This window comes from Brassica napus, chromosome C5, assembly GCF_020379485.1.
Source record: "Brassica napus cultivar Da-Ae chromosome C5, Da-Ae, whole genome shotgun sequence".
Lineage (NCBI taxonomy): Eukaryota > Viridiplantae > Streptophyta > Magnoliopsida > Brassicales > Brassicaceae > Brassica > Brassica napus.
In genome coordinates, this window is record NC_063448.1 from 52,576,189 (window position 1) to 52,595,092 (window position 18,904).

General features: G+C 35.1%; 5 protein-coding genes across 6 annotated transcripts; 2 read left to right on the top strand and 3 right to left on the bottom strand.

The window, feature by feature from the left end:
• The first annotated feature begins 698 nt into the window (after positions 1 to 698).
• On the top strand, positions 699 to 1,433 carry LOC111206499 (auxin-responsive protein SAUR50-like). The gene has a single exon (XM_022703510.2). It carries the CDS (start codon positions 867 to 869, stop codon positions 1,206 to 1,208), a length of 342 nt encoding a protein of 113 aa, XP_022559231.1. The 5' UTR covers positions 699 to 866; the 3' UTR covers positions 1,209 to 1,433.
• Positions 1,434 to 1,608: 175 nt separating this feature from the next.
• LOC111206500 lies at positions 1,609 to 2,801 on the bottom strand. The gene is made up of 3 exons (XM_022703511.2): positions 2,524 to 2,801; positions 2,000 to 2,078; positions 1,609 to 1,904 (listed from the first exon to the last, which is right to left on the bottom strand). Exons 1-3 carry the CDS (start codon positions 2,673 to 2,675, stop codon positions 1,839 to 1,841), a joined length of 297 nt encoding a protein of 98 aa, XP_022559232.1. The 5' UTR covers positions 2,676 to 2,801; the 3' UTR covers positions 1,609 to 1,838.
• Positions 2,802 to 3,005: 204 nt separating this feature from the next.
• LOC111206498 lies at positions 3,006 to 5,517 on the top strand. The gene has a single exon (XM_022703509.2). The coding sequence runs from the start codon at positions 3,167 to 3,169 to the stop codon at positions 5,381 to 5,383; it is 2,217 nt and encodes a 738-aa protein (XP_022559230.1). The 5' UTR covers positions 3,006 to 3,166; the 3' UTR covers positions 5,384 to 5,517.
• A 117-nt stretch (positions 5,518 to 5,634) lies between these two features.
• On the bottom strand, positions 5,635 to 9,099 carry LOC106452770 (cell division control protein 48 homolog A). Its single transcript, XM_013894946.3, has 8 exons — positions 8,879 to 9,099; positions 8,581 to 8,743; positions 8,165 to 8,393; positions 7,310 to 8,076; positions 7,003 to 7,224; positions 6,851 to 6,922; positions 6,125 to 6,769; positions 5,635 to 6,039 (listed from the first exon to the last, which is right to left on the bottom strand). The coding sequence occupies exons 1-8, from the start codon at positions 8,905 to 8,907 to the stop codon at positions 5,740 to 5,742; spliced, it is 2,427 nt and encodes an 808-aa protein (XP_013750400.2). The 5' UTR covers positions 8,908 to 9,099; the 3' UTR covers positions 5,635 to 5,739.
• A 589-nt stretch (positions 9,100 to 9,688) lies between these two features.
• Positions 9,689 to 14,940, bottom strand: LOC106452769 (serine/threonine-protein kinase PCRK1). Of its 2 annotated transcripts, XM_013894944.3 has the most exons (6): positions 14,656 to 14,940; positions 14,454 to 14,590; positions 13,943 to 14,355; positions 10,900 to 11,160; positions 10,702 to 10,824; positions 9,689 to 10,399 (listed from the first exon to the last, which is right to left on the bottom strand). In XM_013894944.3, coding segments are annotated over exons 2-6 (1,308 nt in total). In that variant the 5' UTR covers positions 14,455 to 14,590; positions 14,656 to 14,940; the 3' UTR covers positions 9,689 to 9,889. The 2 variants fall into 2 exon arrangements, with proteins under 2 accessions (XP_013750398.2, XP_013750399.2); XM_013894945.3 differs by lacking the exon at positions 14,454 to 14,590 and having other exon boundaries at positions 14,656 to 14,938.
• Positions 14,941 to 18,904: the final 3,964 nt, after the last annotated feature.

The following is an 18,904-nucleotide window of genomic DNA, read 5'->3' on the forward strand; positions in this document are numbered from 1 at the left end:
GTACAAGTTTAAATCCATGTTGGTGCCACATAGTATCCAATCTTTATATGTTTGTGATAATACAAATGAGTCTGATGGGGCCCGCAAGGAGAATCGAACCCTGTTACAGGGTTATATAAGTCGTAAGGTACGGGACACGGGACGGTGGTTAGAAAGTTTGAACAAGCATTTAATGATACCGTACAGTACAGACCAGAGCACGAGGTGGTTGACAAAAACATATGACTTCTACTCGATCCTCTTGATAATGACAAATATCTTCACTTCTTTTATATGTACGGTATGTCTTTTATATGATAAGATATTACAACTACACGTATTATATCTTTGACTACTGTAATACAAACCTAGCTTGTACTTCAAGATATCAGAATTTCAGTGGTAAAAAAATTGTATACATTCAAAACTAAATAGCTTTTGTATTGGTAACTTTACTTGTTCTACTACACATTCTGTCTATTCTTTGATGTATAAGTATACTTGAGTCTTTACAAAGACAAAAAAAAAGAAAAAAGACTGAAGCAGAGATTAACTATATATCTTTAATTAATTAAAAGAGAGATTTAAAAAGGAAGTTACAGAGAAAGAGAGGCTTCTATTTGGGCTGCTAAACCGTGTTCTTGTGAGGCCCCACTATTCTCAGGAGAGCAAAGAAAGAGAACACAAATAAGGAACTGCATTAAATGTTAATGAAGAAACTTCTTGGTAATCTCCTAAGTCCTAACCATGCTATGAATGTATAAAGTATAGACTCTCTAATCCAAAAAAATGCAACAACTCCACCAAAGAAGAAGAAGAAGAAGCAGAGAAAACCCACCTGAGCCTTACTTCCTACTGTTTGCTTTCTCTTCACAAGTTTTTGAGAAATGTGCAAGAAGTTGAAGCTTTTCATTAGAAAGATACAAACTTGCTGCTTATTCACTGGACTCTCCAAGAGGGTTGAAGATTGTGGTGAGTTTGAGGAAGAGAGTAATGGTGCAACAACGGTTCCCAGTGATGTTAAAGAAGGGCATGTAGCAGTGATTGCGGTTAAAGGAGAGAGAGCAATGAGGTTTGTTTTGGAGCTTCAAGAGTTGTACAAACCTGAGTTCAGAAGACTGCTTGAACTGGCGAGAGAGGAGTTTGGGTTTCAACCTAGAGGACCTCTCACCATTCCCTGCCAGCCGGAAGAAGTACAGAAGATCCTACAAGAAAGTAGGAAGGGATAGTCTTTGATTTCGTTATTTGTAAAGGAATCATTATTTGATTTGAGATTCTTGTCTTACAAGAATTAACTATTCATACTGTTTCTCTTATTACAGAAACATGTTATGATCACATTTACAAATTATTACTTTATGCTGGTTGTAGTTCAATTTTCTTTTACTGGTTTTCATAAAAGCTCGTTATCGAGCCATTGTTGCAGTTTCAGAGGATGCATTTCCTCCCTAGATTGAGCTAATTGGTAGGTAACACCGACATATCTATCAAAACACTTTGCCTACCCTCTCCCAGAACCTACGAGGAATGTCAAAGCAACTGTATTCCCAACATTGAAACTTCAATATTTCAACTTGTTCAAAAGACGGTTGTTAGGAGAATTCTATAATGTGTTGTTGCACAACCATATGCCGGTAAGACAGATTCTGGTTCTGAACTTAAAAGAGAGTGTTTCAATCTTGCCATAAGAGTTTCAACAAGAAGAGAAGAACTAAGCAGAGAATAGTTGAGTGATCAATTCAAACGACACTTGAAATCCAACAGAAGTACAAAAGGAAGAGAGACTAAGAAGCAAAGTTCTTTTTCTCCGCTGGTCGGTCATATGGCAGACGAGAAGATTGCAAGGCGGAGGCTTTCATCTAGGGGAAGTAGACAGGCCAGTTGTAATAGTACGAGTCCCTGACTTCCTTTGGTATCTTATTCCACTGATTAACAAAAACAAGAACCAAACAAACACTTGTTGTAAGAAAATATCAGAAAAACATATAATAATTCAGTTCTTGGGGGTAAAGTGTGAAACCTTGAATTCGTAAGGCTGCTTCTTCGCCCTTGCCTTTTTCCAGTGGTGCTGCTCGAAGAGCATCCACTTATCATGATAACTGCATATTAGAGAGTATGAGAGAACAAAGTAGAAGAACATACAAAGCCTTAAGAAGATAGGAATCATACTAGCTATACAAGTGTACTAAGAAACGAACGAGAGAGACTAGTATGAAGTTACAGTCTCCATAAGACCAAAAACGCACCCTCAACAATCAAATAAATGACATAGCTATTATGCCTATGCTGGTAACTAACAACAACTCCATTAAGTTTCGGCTAAAAAGAATCTAAAGTCTCAACCTTTCCTGTAACCCAACAACAGAATCAAGAGCTATATGCCCAAACTAAGTCTCACTTACATGAACGAGAAGCCAATTCAGACCCACCAAAACACTCGCACTCACAGAGAAACCAAACACACAAAAAAAACCAAAAAGACACAAACTTTCGAACCCGGATTACTCAAGACAGACAAAGAAAGCGTAAAAAAGAGTTCTTTACTTGAACTGGTTGGAGAGCTGCCACATGTAAGGATTGACCCACGTGAGAACAGAGAAGGCAGCCGAACCAATCCATATGTTCACGAACCTATCAGCATCTGCGTGCGGCACTCCTGGATCTCCCCTATACGCATTTCCAAAGTACTTCTCCATTTCTCCGTCGCTCTCTCTCTCCCTCTCTGTGTTTATTATCCTCTCAACTCTCACCGGCGTTTCTGGATAATTAAAAAAAAAAGAACTTTTCCTTTACTAACCTCGTGTTTGGAAACAGACACTGCAATATCCTCTCTCAGGATAGAATATGATTAATGTTTAGAAAGCGACCAAAGCAAAGTGAAGAAAGTTTAAAATGACGTCGTTTTTGAGAACATTACCGTCTCAGGGAGAGGGTTAGTGCTCCTCCGGCCATTGTGTTGATGATAGTACAACTGGGCCCTGTTCCCCAAGGGAGTATATCCAACATTTGATTCCTCTCCAGGAGTGAAACGACACGAAACCCATCGTTTTAGTTAACGTGGCCCAGCAGTTTCGGGGAGAACCAGAGACACAGGCTAATAAGAAGATCTCATTTTTTTTTCTTATTTCTTCATCGTCTTCCCCAAATTAGGGTTTCCCCTTCTATCCGGAGTTCGGTTAATTAAATTATGCGAGGCGGTGGCAAGAGAAGATCAAGCGGCGGTGGTTCCGGGAGAAGCAAATCCAGATCTCCCGGACACCGCGCGGCGGGTTCTTCCTCCGGCGGTCGTCGGCGACGTACCAACAACACTCTGTTCGTAGAAGGAGGCGCTCTCGCCGATTTCCCGAAAGATCATTCCTTTTCGACGCCGTCTCGTGGAAGAAGCTCTTCCGGAAAGGGATCGAAGAAGCCCGGAAGCTCAGATCGTGCAAAAGCTTCTGCTTCTGGTCTGAGGAGATGCAGTGGTCAAACCTACGCCTATCAGTATCCTTCACGCGATCAAACGGTTGGAGTTGGATCGAATCAGTTACTTCTGGGGAAGACAGATGGGAACCCGATCGTTGCGTATCTTGATGATCAGACGCCTTCGAAGGAAGTGGTTAAGGTAAATTATGAGTATGGATACGAGCCGAGTTTTGTTTTGGGTGGTGATGATGACGACTCTCATAAAGGATTGGGCTTTGAATCTGATGCTGGGCCAAGTGGTAGCCTTTCTGTTTCTAAGGCATTGGGAGATGAAGAGACTTGTGAAGAGGGTGGAGATGAGGCGATGCCTGATGTTGTGAAAGTGAAACCGTCGAAGAGGAACTCAGGGTTCATTTCTATTGGAGGGATGAAGCTTTACACTGAAGATATATCTGATGATGAAGAGAGTGGTGGAGAAGAAGAGGAAGGAAGCATTGGGTCTGTAGAGAGTGAGGAGTCATCTGATGAGAGTGAAAGCTCGGAGTATATGTTTGGAAGTGATACCGAGATTGATGACGCCGTTGCGAAGGATTACTTGGAAGGTATTGGTGGCAGTGAGAATATGTTGGATGCTCATTGGCTGGCAGAAAAGTCACTAGATCAACTGGATTTGTCTGACACTTCTGGAAGTGATTCTTCTGCTGAGATGAAGACAGGGAAGAAGCTGACTGGTTTTGCTCTACAAAAGGCGTCAATGGAGTATGGCAAGAAGAAGTTTACAAGAAGTGGTTCATCAGGGCATGGTAAGGCTACAATGGATGATCTTATGTTTGTGAAAGATCCAAGAAGTCTTTCGGGGAAGAAGAATAAGAAGACTAAGTTTCTTCCACAGTCTTGGCCTTCAGGGGCACAAAAGAGCAAGCATTCTCGTAACTTTCCTGGTGAGAAGAAGAAACATCGCAAAGAGTATATTGCTCTGAAGCGTCGCGAGAGAATGTTGCAGCGCGGTGTTGATCTTGCTGATATAAACATTCAGTTAGGGCGTTTCGTTCTTGAAAACGTGGACATGCACTGTTTCCAGCGTATGCATAACCGAGATTGCTCTCAGGTAAGACGGTTAGCAGATGTGTACCGCTTATCAAGTAGCTGCACTGGTTCTGGAAAGAAAAGCTTTGTGACGGTTACTAGAACGTATCAGACATGTATGCCTTCTGCTAGCGATAAGGTTCGAATTGAGAAGCTAATAGGAGCAGGAGAGGAGGAGGAGGATTTTGCTGTCAGCGGAGGAGGGGTGAAGGTTAAATCTGGAGGTTTAGAGAGGAAGAAAGCGAAAGACTCAGCCAAAAAGCGGCCTACTAGAGAAGAACGGGAGAGAAACAAAAGCAGCGGGAAGAAGAGTTCATATGCTGAGCAACCTGTTTCGTTTGTGTCAAGTGGTATTATTGATTCTGAGATCGCTGTGGCAAAGACGTCTTTTGATGTCAAAGATGCTAAACAAGTGGGTGAAGCTACTCCGGAAGCCTCTAGTGGAGCAGATATTGGAGCGTTTGAGGTACACACCAGAGGCTTTGGATCTAAAATGATGGCAAAAATGGGATTCATAGAAGGAGGCGGTCTAGGAAAGGAGGGTAAGGGGATAGCACAGCCAATAGAAGCTGTTCAACGTCCGAAATCACTTGGTTTAGGTCTGGATTTCTCCATTGATACCGAAGAGGCTAGTCCATCAAGCAATAACAACGCTAAAAGGAACAGATCTTCTTCCTCTGGGAAACAAGTCAAACGCGTCTCCCATGTCATTGGTGGTGGCTCTGGCTCAGCAAGGATTAGAGACAAAAGATTGGGAGCCTTTGAGCAGCACACAACAGGTTTTGGTTCGAGGATGATGGCGAGAATGGGTTTTGTGGATGGCTCTGGTTTGGGAAGAGAGTCACAAGGCATAGTCAATCCGTTGGTCGCTGTGAGACGTCCTAAAGCACGTGGACTAGGCGCTGAAGGCTAAAGATCGAGTGTTTTAAGTTTTAACAAGACGGTGTTACTTTAATAAGTTTATGTTCATCTTTGATCTTTCAGCATGACTACTACTTTAAACTATGTGGCTTGAGCTTTGTTGATTAACAAATCTTTTTTACTTGAGGCTTGTTGTGAAGTGCATTGATAGCAACGAAAGTAAACTACTTGCTAACTTCTGGATCAAACCGCCACTGCTTTTGTAATCTTCACATTAGCAAAGACCTCAAGTTAACAAGTCAATTGAGAACTTAATTCTGATAACTTAAAAGAAACACAAGGTATCCAGAAGTAATAGAGAGAATCCGACTGAAACCTTAAATAACAAAGTATGATAAACTTGATAACTTAATTGTAGAGATCATCATCGTCCGCAGCAGCAGCTGCAGACGTGGCAAAAGGATCAGCGACTCCAGTGGTAGCACCTGAACCAGCATTAGTCTCGAACCTGAACTCGGAACCAAACCCTCTAGACTGCTGCAGCGTCTGAGCAAAGGCTTGGTACTTCCTGATGTCTGCATCACTCACACTCCTGCGTGCATACTTCATCGACTCCTCAAAGTGCGCAGCTTTTATCTCTGATACATCATCCATATCTTCCTCCATGGCTTCTGGGTTCTCGCTCCTCCTCTTTTCCTTTTCAATGTCCTGAAACAAAAGGACCAAAGAGCAAAATTTAAACATTGGAAACTCTTAGTAATCTCAGTAAGAGATTAACAAGCATGATACTGACCTTCTCGATGTTTTCTCTGATGGCGTACTTGCAAGCCCTCTGGCAAATCTCAGTGATATCAGCACCACTGAATCCCTGTGTGTACTTAGCGAGAGCGTTGATGTCTACATCTTTAGCGATGGGTGACTTCCTCAAGCAGGCCTTGAAGATATTGAGACGGGAATCCTCGTCTGGCAGTGGAATGTAAATGAGCTGGTCGAGCCTTCCTGGACGGAGAAGAGCAGAATCAATAATATCGGGTCTGTTGGTTGCTCCGATGATGAAGACAGTCTTCTTGGCGTTCATTCCATCCATCTCAGTCAAAAGCTGGTTCAGGACTCTATCCGCTGCACCGCCACCATCACCTCCGCTTCCACCTCCTCTCTGAGTCGCAATGGAGTCGAGCTCGTCAAAGAAGAGAACACATGGAGCAGACTGACGGGCCTTGTCAAAGATTTCACGGACATTTGCTTCACTCTCTCCAAACCACATGGTGAGAAGCTCAGGGCCTTTGACACTGATGAAGTTTGCTTGGCACTCGTTGGCTATAGCTTTGGCCAAAAGGGTTTTACCACATCCAGGAGGACCGTAGAAAAGGACTCCCTTTGATGGAGACATACCGAACTTCTCAAACTTCTCTGGGTGCTCGACTGGGTATTGAACAGTCTGCATTTAAACAATCACAGAGGTTAAGCTTAGCTTATAATTAACGGACAGATCCAAGTAAGACTGGAAAGAGCATTTTACCTCCTGGAGCTCTCTCTTGACATTCTCAAGACCTCCAATGTCATCCCAAGAAACATTGGGAACCTCCACAACCTGCAAAACAAAGAAAGTTTGGGATCAGATTTATGTGAAAATACAGGATGTGATCTCGTTCTAGGTGCGGTAATACTCACAGTTTCACGAAGTGCAGATGGGTTGCTGTTGCCGAGAGCAATGTGGAAGTGTTCATTGGTCACTGCCATGGAATTGAGGATTTCAGCATCTATGGAGTCATCTTCCAAATCAATTACATCCATCTTCTCCCTGATGCATTGCAGGGCAGCTTCAGTGCACAGAGCTGCAAGATCAGCACCGACATAACCGTGTGTGTCCTTTGAGATCCTTTCTAGATCAACCTGAAATAAAAAAAACAAAACACAACAAGAGTTAGGCTTCATTAAGACACAACAAACACAGGCAGAGGTAGAATCAGAAATTTACATCTTCAGCAAGCTTCATGTTCTTTGTATGGATCCTGAGAACTTCAAGACGTCCAATCTCATCAGGAACACCAATATCAATCTCCCTATCAAATCTTCCAAACCTTCTCAAAGCCGGGTCGATACTGTTGGGGCGATTGGTTGCTCCCATGACAATAACATGAGCACGAGATTTCAGCCCATCCATAAGCGTAAGGAGCTGAGACACAATCCTCCTCTCAACCTCTCCATTCGTCTTCTCCCTTTTCGGTGCAATAGAGTCGATCTCATCAATGAATATGATCGAAGGAGCATTCTTCTCAGCCTCCTCAAACGCTTTCCTGAGGTTGCTCTCACTCTCACCAGCCAGCTTGGACATGATCTCAGGCCCATTGATACAGAAGAAGAAGGCACCTGTTTCGTTAGCAACAGCACGAGCGATCAAAGTCTTTCCAGACCCAGGTGGTCCATAAAGCAAAATTCCCTTCGGTGGCTTAACACCAATTGACTTGAACAGCTGAGGGTGCCTCAAGGGAAGCTCAACAAGCTCCCTGATCTGAGCCATCTGCTTCCTGACTCCACCAACATCATCATAACCCACTTCATCAAGCCTTTCTTCATCCTCTCTCTTGACTGGCTCACCCTCACAGAAAATCTCAGTGTCCGGAGCAACCACGCAGTACTCAGCAGGATCCGTCTCAATGACTTTAAACTCCACACTCCTCATTCCTCCTCTCACTAGGAAGAGATCGCCCTTCCTCACCGGACGGTATGCCTCCAAGAAATAAGCTGTTGAAACAAAATCAAATTATATTCACAAAACCAATCAATAAACAATATATCTCAAACAAAACAAAACAAAAAAAAGGCAACTTACGTTTGAGGTAAGCATCAAAGAGGTTTCCAGTGACTCCTTCAACAGTGTCATCAACAGGCAAGATGTGCACACGCTTTCCGTACTTGACATCAGGGCATTGGTGAACAGAGATAACATCACCAAGTCTAACCCTCAAGTTAGACCTGACCACTTTGTTCATCCTGATCTTTGGCTCCTCACACGATTCATCAGCAAGAGCGATGCAGATGGTGTCCTTCCTTTTCTTACCCTGAAAACACAAAACCAAAAACCAAATTAAAATCCACAGAGAACCCAAAAAAAAAAAATCATCAACACAGAATCAGTACAATACTATAACTCTATACTCAAAAAGCAAATCTCTTCATAATCATAATACCTAAGATCAATCATGGTTTCATAAGTATACAAAACGAGCAAAGGAAAAAAGATCCAACCTTGATGAGAATGGTATCACCACGGAAGAGCTGGAGCTTCTCCATGGTAGCAGGGTGGAGAGACACAACGGAGTTATCATCGTTGATGGCCTCATCGACGACGAGTCTGTTCGGAGACTTCTTCCTCTCAAGAATAGCAGTACTGAAATCCTTCTTCGGTTTCCTGATAACACAACAAAAGGATCGAGCTTTTAGCTATATACACTAGATCAACCAAAACCCTAATCGCGAAATCGAAAACCCAGAGTTCAATAGATCGGAATCGGAAAAGCAAAAATCGGAGATCTGGGTAACTTACGAGTCTGAAGATTCAGCTGGGTTCGACATAATGGAAGCGAGATTAGCGATGAAAGAGTTTCCTCAGAGAGTTGAGAGGTTATTTGAGAGATGGATTTTGTGAGAAAGGGATCTGAAAGAGAAGAGAGATCTTCGCAGTAAGTTATATCGACTCTACGTTTCTTGTTGGCAAAGAGAGAGACCTTAGACTTTATTTTCCTTTATTTTCCTTTTTTCTAATTTTCTAGAAATATCATAACCGACCCTTAATATTTCCTTTTTTCCCCGAACTTACACTCTAATTCTATTCTGTGAATAAATAACTCCAATTCTCTTTAATTCCCTCTTTTCTAGAAGTATCATAACCGACCCCTATTATTTCCTTTTCTCTCGAACTTATACCCTACTTCTGTTTTGTGGATAAATAACTCCAAAATTATCAAAAATAATTTTAGAAATAAGAGAATTGAAACAAAAATATATATTTTTTTGAACATTTTCTTGCATTAATATAAAAGATGAAACAAAAATATTTCTTCATTTCAAAAAATTTCGTTTCACATTTGAATCTGTAAAACATGTTCGAGTTTTATATTTTTCTACATATCAATAATAATTATCAAAAGGAATATATACCTAACCAAACTAACAATCTTCCTACCTATCGGCTATAATATTCTTTTCCAAAATTTCAGCAGTCCACAATTTAAACCCAAAATCAAAACCATAATTGTTTTCTTTAGGTTTTGTGGAAAGATTTACTTGCGGTAATTAATAGGTACTTTTAACACATAAACTTTCAGTTCAAATATTCTTGTGCTGAGAGCTTAGCTTTGGAACAAAACTCATGATAAGCTTATATACATATTTTGGTAATTCAGTTGTGGTTACAATCATAAATAACAAACATCAAACTAATAACATTAAGCATATATCACAATCTTCATGTATGTATATGAGCTTTGATTTTGACATTGCTCTCATCCAAATCTTGAAGCTCTTCAGTCTCTTTTTTTTTTTGTAAAGTAAACAATCAACAAGCTCTTATTGTCTTTGGGTTCCATAACTTACCAAACCAACCTCCTTCACCACCACCGTTCTCTAAACCCCTCTTCTTTTTCCCTCCAGCGTCTCTAGAAGTCTCCAAACTCTTCAACGGAACTAGCTGCGGGCTAGTACCGCTACATGAAGGCGCTTCCACAATCTTGTTCACCATCTCCAACACTTCACTCATCTTGGGACGTGCCTTTGGGTTTCTAACTAAACACCTGTTGGCCACAACCGCTAGCTTCTGAACTGATTTGAGAGGGTACTTCCCTTCTAGCCTCGGGTCTAATATGAGGTTGAACTTCCTTGTGTCGGATAGATAAGGTCTCACCCATTCTAGAAGCTTCTGCTCTCCCTTAGGTTTGTTCCTATCAACTGGTTTCCTCCCTGTGATGAGCTCGTAGACGAACACTCCATAACCCCACACATCGCTTTTGTATGTGAGACGACCTGTTTGAATATACTCAGGAGCTGCATAACCCATTGTACCTACAACCTAACCAAACCGAAGAAAACCAATTAAAAACATAGATGTTTGTACAAATTAGGCATGGACATTTTACCGGACCTAATATTCCGAACCAGAACAACTCGAAATATCAAACCCAAAACCGAAAATTTACAAGTACGTAGATGGGTCAAAAATCCTCTAACCTAAAGAACCGGAACCTAAAAGAATCGACTGGTATAGATTCTAACCCGAGAATAACCGACCTGAATAGATTCGGTCCCAAGACCCGAATGCCCTCCTAGTCTAGTACAAATCTTGCAACCAAAAGATGAATGCAGAGAGCTTACATCAGTAGAAACATGAGTTAGTCCTTCAGATGGACCTAAACGAGCCAAACCAAAGTCAGAGAGCTTTGCTTTCCAGTTCTCATCCAAAAGAATGTTCGATGACTTAAAATCTCTGAATATTATCTGTAACACACATTATAACAGTCACTAAAAGAGAGAAACAATGAGATCAATTCAAGTCATGAGACGGTTGATTACCTGAAACTCCATTTGTTCGTGAAGGTATGTTAAACCACGAGCTGCATCTTGAGCTATTCTCAACCTGAGATCCCAAGTAAGGATGGTGAGTGACCGAGGAGATAAGTGGAACTCAACGCTTCGGTTTGGCATGTATTCATAAACCAAAAGCCGTTGGATCCCACGCTCATCATCTTCTGCACAATAGCCAAGCAACTTCACCAAGTTTGTATGCTCAACCACACCAAGAAAGTTAACCTCAGTAACCCATTCTTTATGCCCCTGCAAGAAAAACAAGAAGAAAGTTAAGACCATGGTTCTCAAAATCGATTTTTAGGCGGTAACTCGATCCGAAACAATTTTCTTAAAATCCGATTTATATGATTTAAATCTGTTGAACTGTTTTAAATCGGGTTTAGATCAATCTAAATTAGTCTAAATCTGTTAAATTAAACAATAACATTAGTACAGATCCACAAATTTGTCGAATTTCTTTTGTTCTTCGTTTATCTAATTTTGATAATTCAACACAATAATTTTACAATTAAACTCAGAAACAAAAATATCTTATACTCCATAAATGCAAAATGTATACAATATATATAATATCCCCTATATATTAATTGAGAAACATTTGAAAAGGTGTAACTTCAATTTTGTATTAATTAAAATAGGTCCCAATGCATAGGTGGCACTCAATTAGGTAGTCAATTACATTCAATTGAAAAATAAGTAGGTCCACATTCGATTTTTATATGTTGTTAGATACATAAGTTGGTCAAACTATATGATATAATGATATGATATGTTATTTTCTTTCCTTAAATAAAACCTACGGAATTACCATAAATGACTAATATATATATGACAATTAATGATTTTAATAATAAAGATTTGATAACAATTTATATCTCCTCCATCATTTTTTGTTTAATTTTATATTATTAAAATAAATTAAACAATCAAATTAGCTATAAAAGTAAAATTTAGATTTTTTCGTATATGTTATATTTTGAATTTTTAAAAACGACAATAAATGACTAAAACTATTAAAATTATTATGTTAAAAATTAATGATCAATGGTTTAACATTTTTATTATAAGAAGATACACATGATTTTAAAACCATATGAGAAAAAAATATCATTTAATAATAAAATAAATATATATATATATATATAGATTAAACACTATATACCATAAGATTACATAAATATTTTAATATTAAAACTTTCAATGAATTTTCAAGAACATTTATAAATTATAAACTTATTAAAGATTTCAGATTGAAAATTTTGTTATCGATGATTTAAATATTTTGTTATAAAATGATATGAATGATCATAGAACCGTATGATTATAAATTCTTATTTAATAAATAACTATATAAAATATACTATTCTTAGAAAAATAGGTTGGTCCATCTTAACTTATATTACACTTTTTATTAAACTAACTATCGAATTGATAAATAATGTACCAAAAAATGTTTTGTACTTTCCTTAAATAAAAGCTACAAAATTACCTAATATGATTAACATATATGTGAAAATTAATTATTATGAATAATAAATATTTGATAACAATTTTTGTATCTTAGTTCTTTTTAAAAAATTTATATTATTAAAAGATATTAAAAATCACATTAAATATATAATAAAAACATTTATATTTTTTTATATGTTATATTTTGAATTTTTCAAAACGTCTATAAATTATTAGAAATTTGAAGATACTCACTCTTAAAATTTTGTGATCAATAGATTATTTTTTTTGTCATAATAAGTTACAAATGATCATAAAATTGTATTAATATGAACTTTTATTTAATATTATAAGAAGATACACATGATTTTAAAACCATATGAGTAAAAAATATCATTTAATAATAAAACATATATATATATATAGATTAAAATATATACCATAAGATTATATAAATATTTTAATATTAAAACTTTCAATGAATTTTCAAAAACATTTATAAATTATAAACTTATTAAAGATTTCACATTGAAAATTTTGTTATCGATGATTTAAATATTCAGTTATAAAACAATATGAATGATCATAGAACTGTATGATTATAAATTCTCATTTAATAAATGACTATATAAAATATACTATTCTTAAAAAAATAGGTTGGTCCATCTTAACTTACATTATATTTTTTATTAAACTAACTATCGAATATTCGAATTGATAAATAATCTACCAAATTTTGTTTTTGCACTTTCCTTAATTAGAAGCTACGAAATTACCTAATATGATTAACGTATATATGAAAATTAATTATTATGAATAATAAATATTTGATAACAATTTTGGTATCTTAGTTATTTTTTTAAATTTTATATTATTAAAAGATATTAAAAATCACATTAAATATATAATAAAAATATTTATATTTTTTCTTATATGTTATATTTTGAATTTTTCAAAACGTCTATATATTATTAGAAATTTGAAGATTCTCACTCTGAAAATTTTGTGATCAATAGATTATTTTTTTTGTTATAATAAGTTACAAATGATCATAAAATATAAGACATATGAATTTTTATTTAATAAATATTCAAACTAAATAATATATATATATATATATATATATATATATATATATATATATATAAATATAATGATTTAAAGCAACAAGATTGGCTGATCAATTTAGTTGTCCACTTGAAATCTTTCAAAAGTATGTGAAAGATTAAAGTCAAAGTAAATATGGATTTAGAATAGTAGTTATATTTTACTAACCAAAATACCGAAAAAAACCGAACCGAACCGAAACCAATCCGATATCTGGATTGAACACCCCTAATCCAAATAAAGCCAAACTATTGTTTCATTTTTCAAAATATAATAAAAATAATAACTTAATTCTGCGCAAGTCGCAGGTTTTATCCTACTATATCTGTTAATGCCTAAGCTTCTCATAAACTCCGAATAATTAGACTAATCACTAATTCTCTATAAAAAAAGCCTAGTTACCTGCTAACAATTTCTAGAACAGTGGTTAAGAGTTTAAGACATATAGATAAATGTTGAAGACAAGACTTGCCTGTAACCCTCTTTTACCAAGCTGCTTAACAGCAACTTCGATTTTGATAGACGGATCTTCTAAACTCCTAACTGTTCCCCTGTAGACACAACCGAAACCGCCTTCTCCAATCATAACAGACCTGCTGAAGTTCTTTGTTGCAGCCTTGAGATCAGTGATGCTGAACTCTCTCAGATTACTAGCTCTAGTAGACATTGTAGGAGGGTACGAGTTCCTCCTCCCCATGGAAGACTCCGTGCTCGTGCCAGAGACGTCTCGGGAGTTAAACTCTGACCCGCTTCGGTTAATGTCGCGGTCAGAGAAGTTAGAGGTCTGTGATACATTATGGGTCTTGTGTTCCTCTTTCTTGTCCCCTCCAGAAAAGAAGAAGCACTTCATTGTCGAGAAGAGACTATACCACCGACGTTTCTCCACTGCAGGGGGCATAACACAAAACAGTTAAAAGCCTTTCCACAATTGAGTAGTACTTAAACAGAGAGTAACATGTTCTTAGACATTGAAAGAGATTAACTTTGGAGTTATAAGTTATTCGAACTTGAGATTCAAAAGATCTAAAGAAGAATGTCCTTTAACAACAGATCCATGTTCTTGTCTAAGTAATCGAATTTCGAAAGTTGGTTCCTTTGTTCTCTAAAACCAAACAGCGACCTAAAGAAGTGTGAGTTAGTGAACAAACCAATCATGAAAAAAGGCAGAAAATGATTACAACTCACCTTTGAATTTTTCTTGTGAACATAAAAATTAAGACTTTTATCAGAAGAAGATGATGATGATAGAAAGAGATCCTGGATTTGAGGAAATATATGCAGATGGTGGTTTATATGATACGGAAGGTAAAGAAGCAGAGCTTGGAAGAAGAGAAGGAGGAAGAAGATGAAGAAGTCGTAACACGGCAAACAAAATAGAAAGTCTTTGCGGATTTAGCCAAGTCAGCAAAAGAGCAGAGAACTGATGAGAATTTAAACTGTGGAAGAAATTGATTGAAATTGTATGGATGTTTCAGAAAATAATATCCTTTTTAATATAAAAAACGAACTGTGAATAAAAAAAGTTTTTTTTTCCCTTTGACATTTTCAACGATGAGGTGCTTGAAAAATAGCCTATACTCGCTTTTGTATTATGATTTTATTAAGTAGTAGTAAAAAGTTGTTAGTTTCGTAATCTAAAGTATTTGATAATATGAATTACTGTTGATTAAAAATGTTGTAAGGGAATTAGAATAGACGATAGTTAAATCTAGGGCAAAAAGAACGAGACCGAAGAACCGAACCGGAACGAACCGAATATCTGAATCCGGAATCGGATCGAAACTCTCAAATACCGAGTGGTTTCTATATTTCTATATCTGAAATAATTGAACCGAACCAGAACTGAATCAAAACCGAATAGGTATCTGAATATATATAAAATATTAATTATATATACATATAACATAACTATATATATATATATATATATATATATATTTAGAATTTAAAATTCGATTAAATGATCCAAAAATATTTGAAGAAAAATAAATTTTTATAAAATATCTAAACTCCCAAAAATACATGAATATTTTTATCCAAAATATCAATAGTAATCTGAAGTATCTAAGATTTTTATTCGAATCATTCGATTATTTTACCCAAAAATATCTGATATTAACCTGAATTACCCTAATTGCCCGAAATAACCGAATCGGAACCGGATGAGAACCGAATTTTTCCGGTATTTTTCGGTTCTTAGTTTTACTATCCGAACTAAACCCAAAATTACTAGAACCCGAAACTACTCGAACCGAACCCAACCGAAAATAAACCATGTATTAAATGAATCCTCTAGTCCATTATCTGAACTACGTGATACCCAAAATATCTGAACCAAACCAAACCGATGTCTGAAACGTCAAGACTAGTTAAATCAACTGAGCAATTAACACACAAAATGAGAGCAAAAGAACGACGGGTGATTGGAGTTAAGGAAAAAGAGATTGGATGGATTACACTTTGCATGGAAAATTGCATGCTATGAGAATTAAATGACAAATTAATATACAATTAATTATCTAAGTTTTTCTTTTTGACAACCAATTAATTATCTTTTGTTAACTGCAAAATAATATTTTCAAAAATTACCATATCTGTTATACGTTTTAGAATAGGCATAAGTTACGTAGATTATGTTTGTAGTATATTATTGACGACATGGATGATGTATAATTCTGCATTGTATGCCAGCAAGCATGATTCTAATCTTATTCTAAATTATCATGAGATTTGCAGTGGGGGAAATTAGAGAAAGGATCACCAAGGAGATTTTCCCATATCTTCCTGGAACATTGATTACATGAATTTAACGACATAAGTTTAGCATTTTCACACAAAAAGTATCAGTTAAAGATATCATTGGTTTCGGTTTCCGTATGATCTATCTCGGTTTCTTACAATTTGTTTGGTGAATTGTACCACTTGTTGAGAAACCTTAAACCTTGGTAAATTAACCTAATTATACTAACTCAACATTGTCGTGTTGCTTACACTAAGTGGTATGAGTGGACAAAAAGAATGAATCAAACCAAAACAAACCAAAGTATATGTCTAGATTTTTAAAATTTTATCAGCTCAAATGGTTCGCTTTATTTTGGTTTTAGAACAAACTAAACAAAAAGTTATTTTTTAACTAGATTAACAAAATATACTAATACATTTAACCATTTAATCTAAAGAACTTTAGATAAAAAAATACAATTAAAAATAAAATAAAATAATATAAATATGAATCTCATACATTAACATCAAAACCAAAAATTAATTATGATAATTATTTTAGGTTTGAAGATAATTACATAAAATTATTGGATTTCATCTTCTGTATTTTTATTGTGATTTTTGGCTTCACGTTTGAGAAGAAAATAATAATCTAGTGTCAAATGATATTTGTTTATGTTTTTATAAATTATATTGTTGTGACTGAATTAAGACAAAATTAAAAAATCAACTCGACTGAACTGAACAAACACAAACAAAAAAAAATTAAACCGATACAAACAGAAACCAAACAAACTAAATCGAACCAAACTAAACACAAACCGAACCAATTAGATTGATTTTGGTTAAAAAGTTCGTAGACCCAAATAAATCAAATGGAACCCATATTTAAACCGAAATGCCCTAAGTGGGTTCGAGGTCTGTTACCAGTTTCATACTTTCTATGAAAAATAATTTGGACATTATATCATACATGATACATCTTCACCTTTAATTTCACAGCTTCACGAACTTGCCAATAGTTCTCTTCGGCCTAGCAATAGATATACAATGCACCAAAATATCATACTAAGGATTATATTTGCAATCGATTTATATGTGATACAATCCCGTCTTATTTTTACAAATTTTCTATTGAGTTTCAATGTGTTTTGAATTGGACAGACGTTGAATGTGCAACACACATGCTTAGGCCTTGATTGATAGAGAGTTGATGATAAAATAGTAGCAATATACTGCAAAAATAGCATTCTCATAAATACAATTAATAAAAAGATTGTTATATCAGTTAATGATTCATATATCATATAAAATTAGTATATACTATTCATATATAAAATTATCATTTACATTCTAAATGCTAGTCTAAATGTTTTTTCTAAAAATTGTTAATTGAATAATTTATTCATATATAAAATTATCATTTACATAATATAAATGCTGTTTTAATTTTTTCTAAAAAATTGTTGAGTTTTTTTTTTAACATCTCTAAAAATTGTTGACTAAATAATAAAAGAGCATACAAGTGCTAATAGTCTGCCAATCAGACCATTACTTCATTTTCATTTTCCTGTTTAGTTTTATAGTGACAGCTGTTGTTTTTTACCTTGGTTGGTTCACGTGAACCAAAATTTCTTATCATGAAAAATTGTCCCCAAGGTCTAAGCATATAACAAATTCAATTGATTTTGTTTCTTACGTATCAGTCAGTGATGAACGTTTGATCAAACTAAAATTAAATCTTACAGTTAGGTTGTTGATAAATTTTGCATGATTTGCGGAATGGATCAATAAGAAATTTAACTCGCCATTAATAACATGTTTTGTGAGATTATGCGGAATCAGTAAGTTATTCGAATGAATAGCTAACCATATTCATCATATTCACTTACTTTCAGTTCAACCAACTCAAATCTTTTTATTGAAAACAAAAAATTGTAAATAAGAAAAGTAACAATAACCAGGAATTCAGTTCAGGTAATTATAGAAAATTTCATTATTGTATTTACTTTTTTTTTTTGAGTTATTTCGGGTCTAATCTCCAAAAAACAATTTTTTATTACTTTCGATTTTTAAATATTTATTTATATTTTATAAATAGCTAAGTAAAATTATAAACATGATATAATTTTCATATACCATTTTAATGAAATTTAATTTGATCATTTTGAGACTACTATCTTCTGATCCGCGCTTTAAGGCGGAATTATTTTATATAAAATTTTATTTCAATAAAGCATATATTTGAATTTTTTGCACCTTGATTTTATGTTTGTATTTTGGTAATAATTCAAACGAAGTTGATAGCTTAATTTTAAGTATATAAATATATAATTTACTAAATGTTAACTCATTTTAAAGATGAAATCTATTTTAATTTATTTTATGTGTTTTATGTTGTTATATAAAATCAAAAATATATTTGTGAAATTATATGTGGTTTGATAAGAGAGAGTAACAATATATATATTTTAAAAATGATATCGTTTTAATTTCTAATTTAATTTTAGTTTTTACGAAATGGTTTTAATATTTATAAATGTATAGAGCAGAAGGTTTTTTTTATAATATTGTGTATAATAATAATAAACATACTTATATTTAGATTACAATATATATTCAACATATATGCAAAATATATTATTGTTTACTTAAATTTTGAATTAGTTAATAGACCATCTATTTTATAAAGATATTCATGATAGTTTTAATG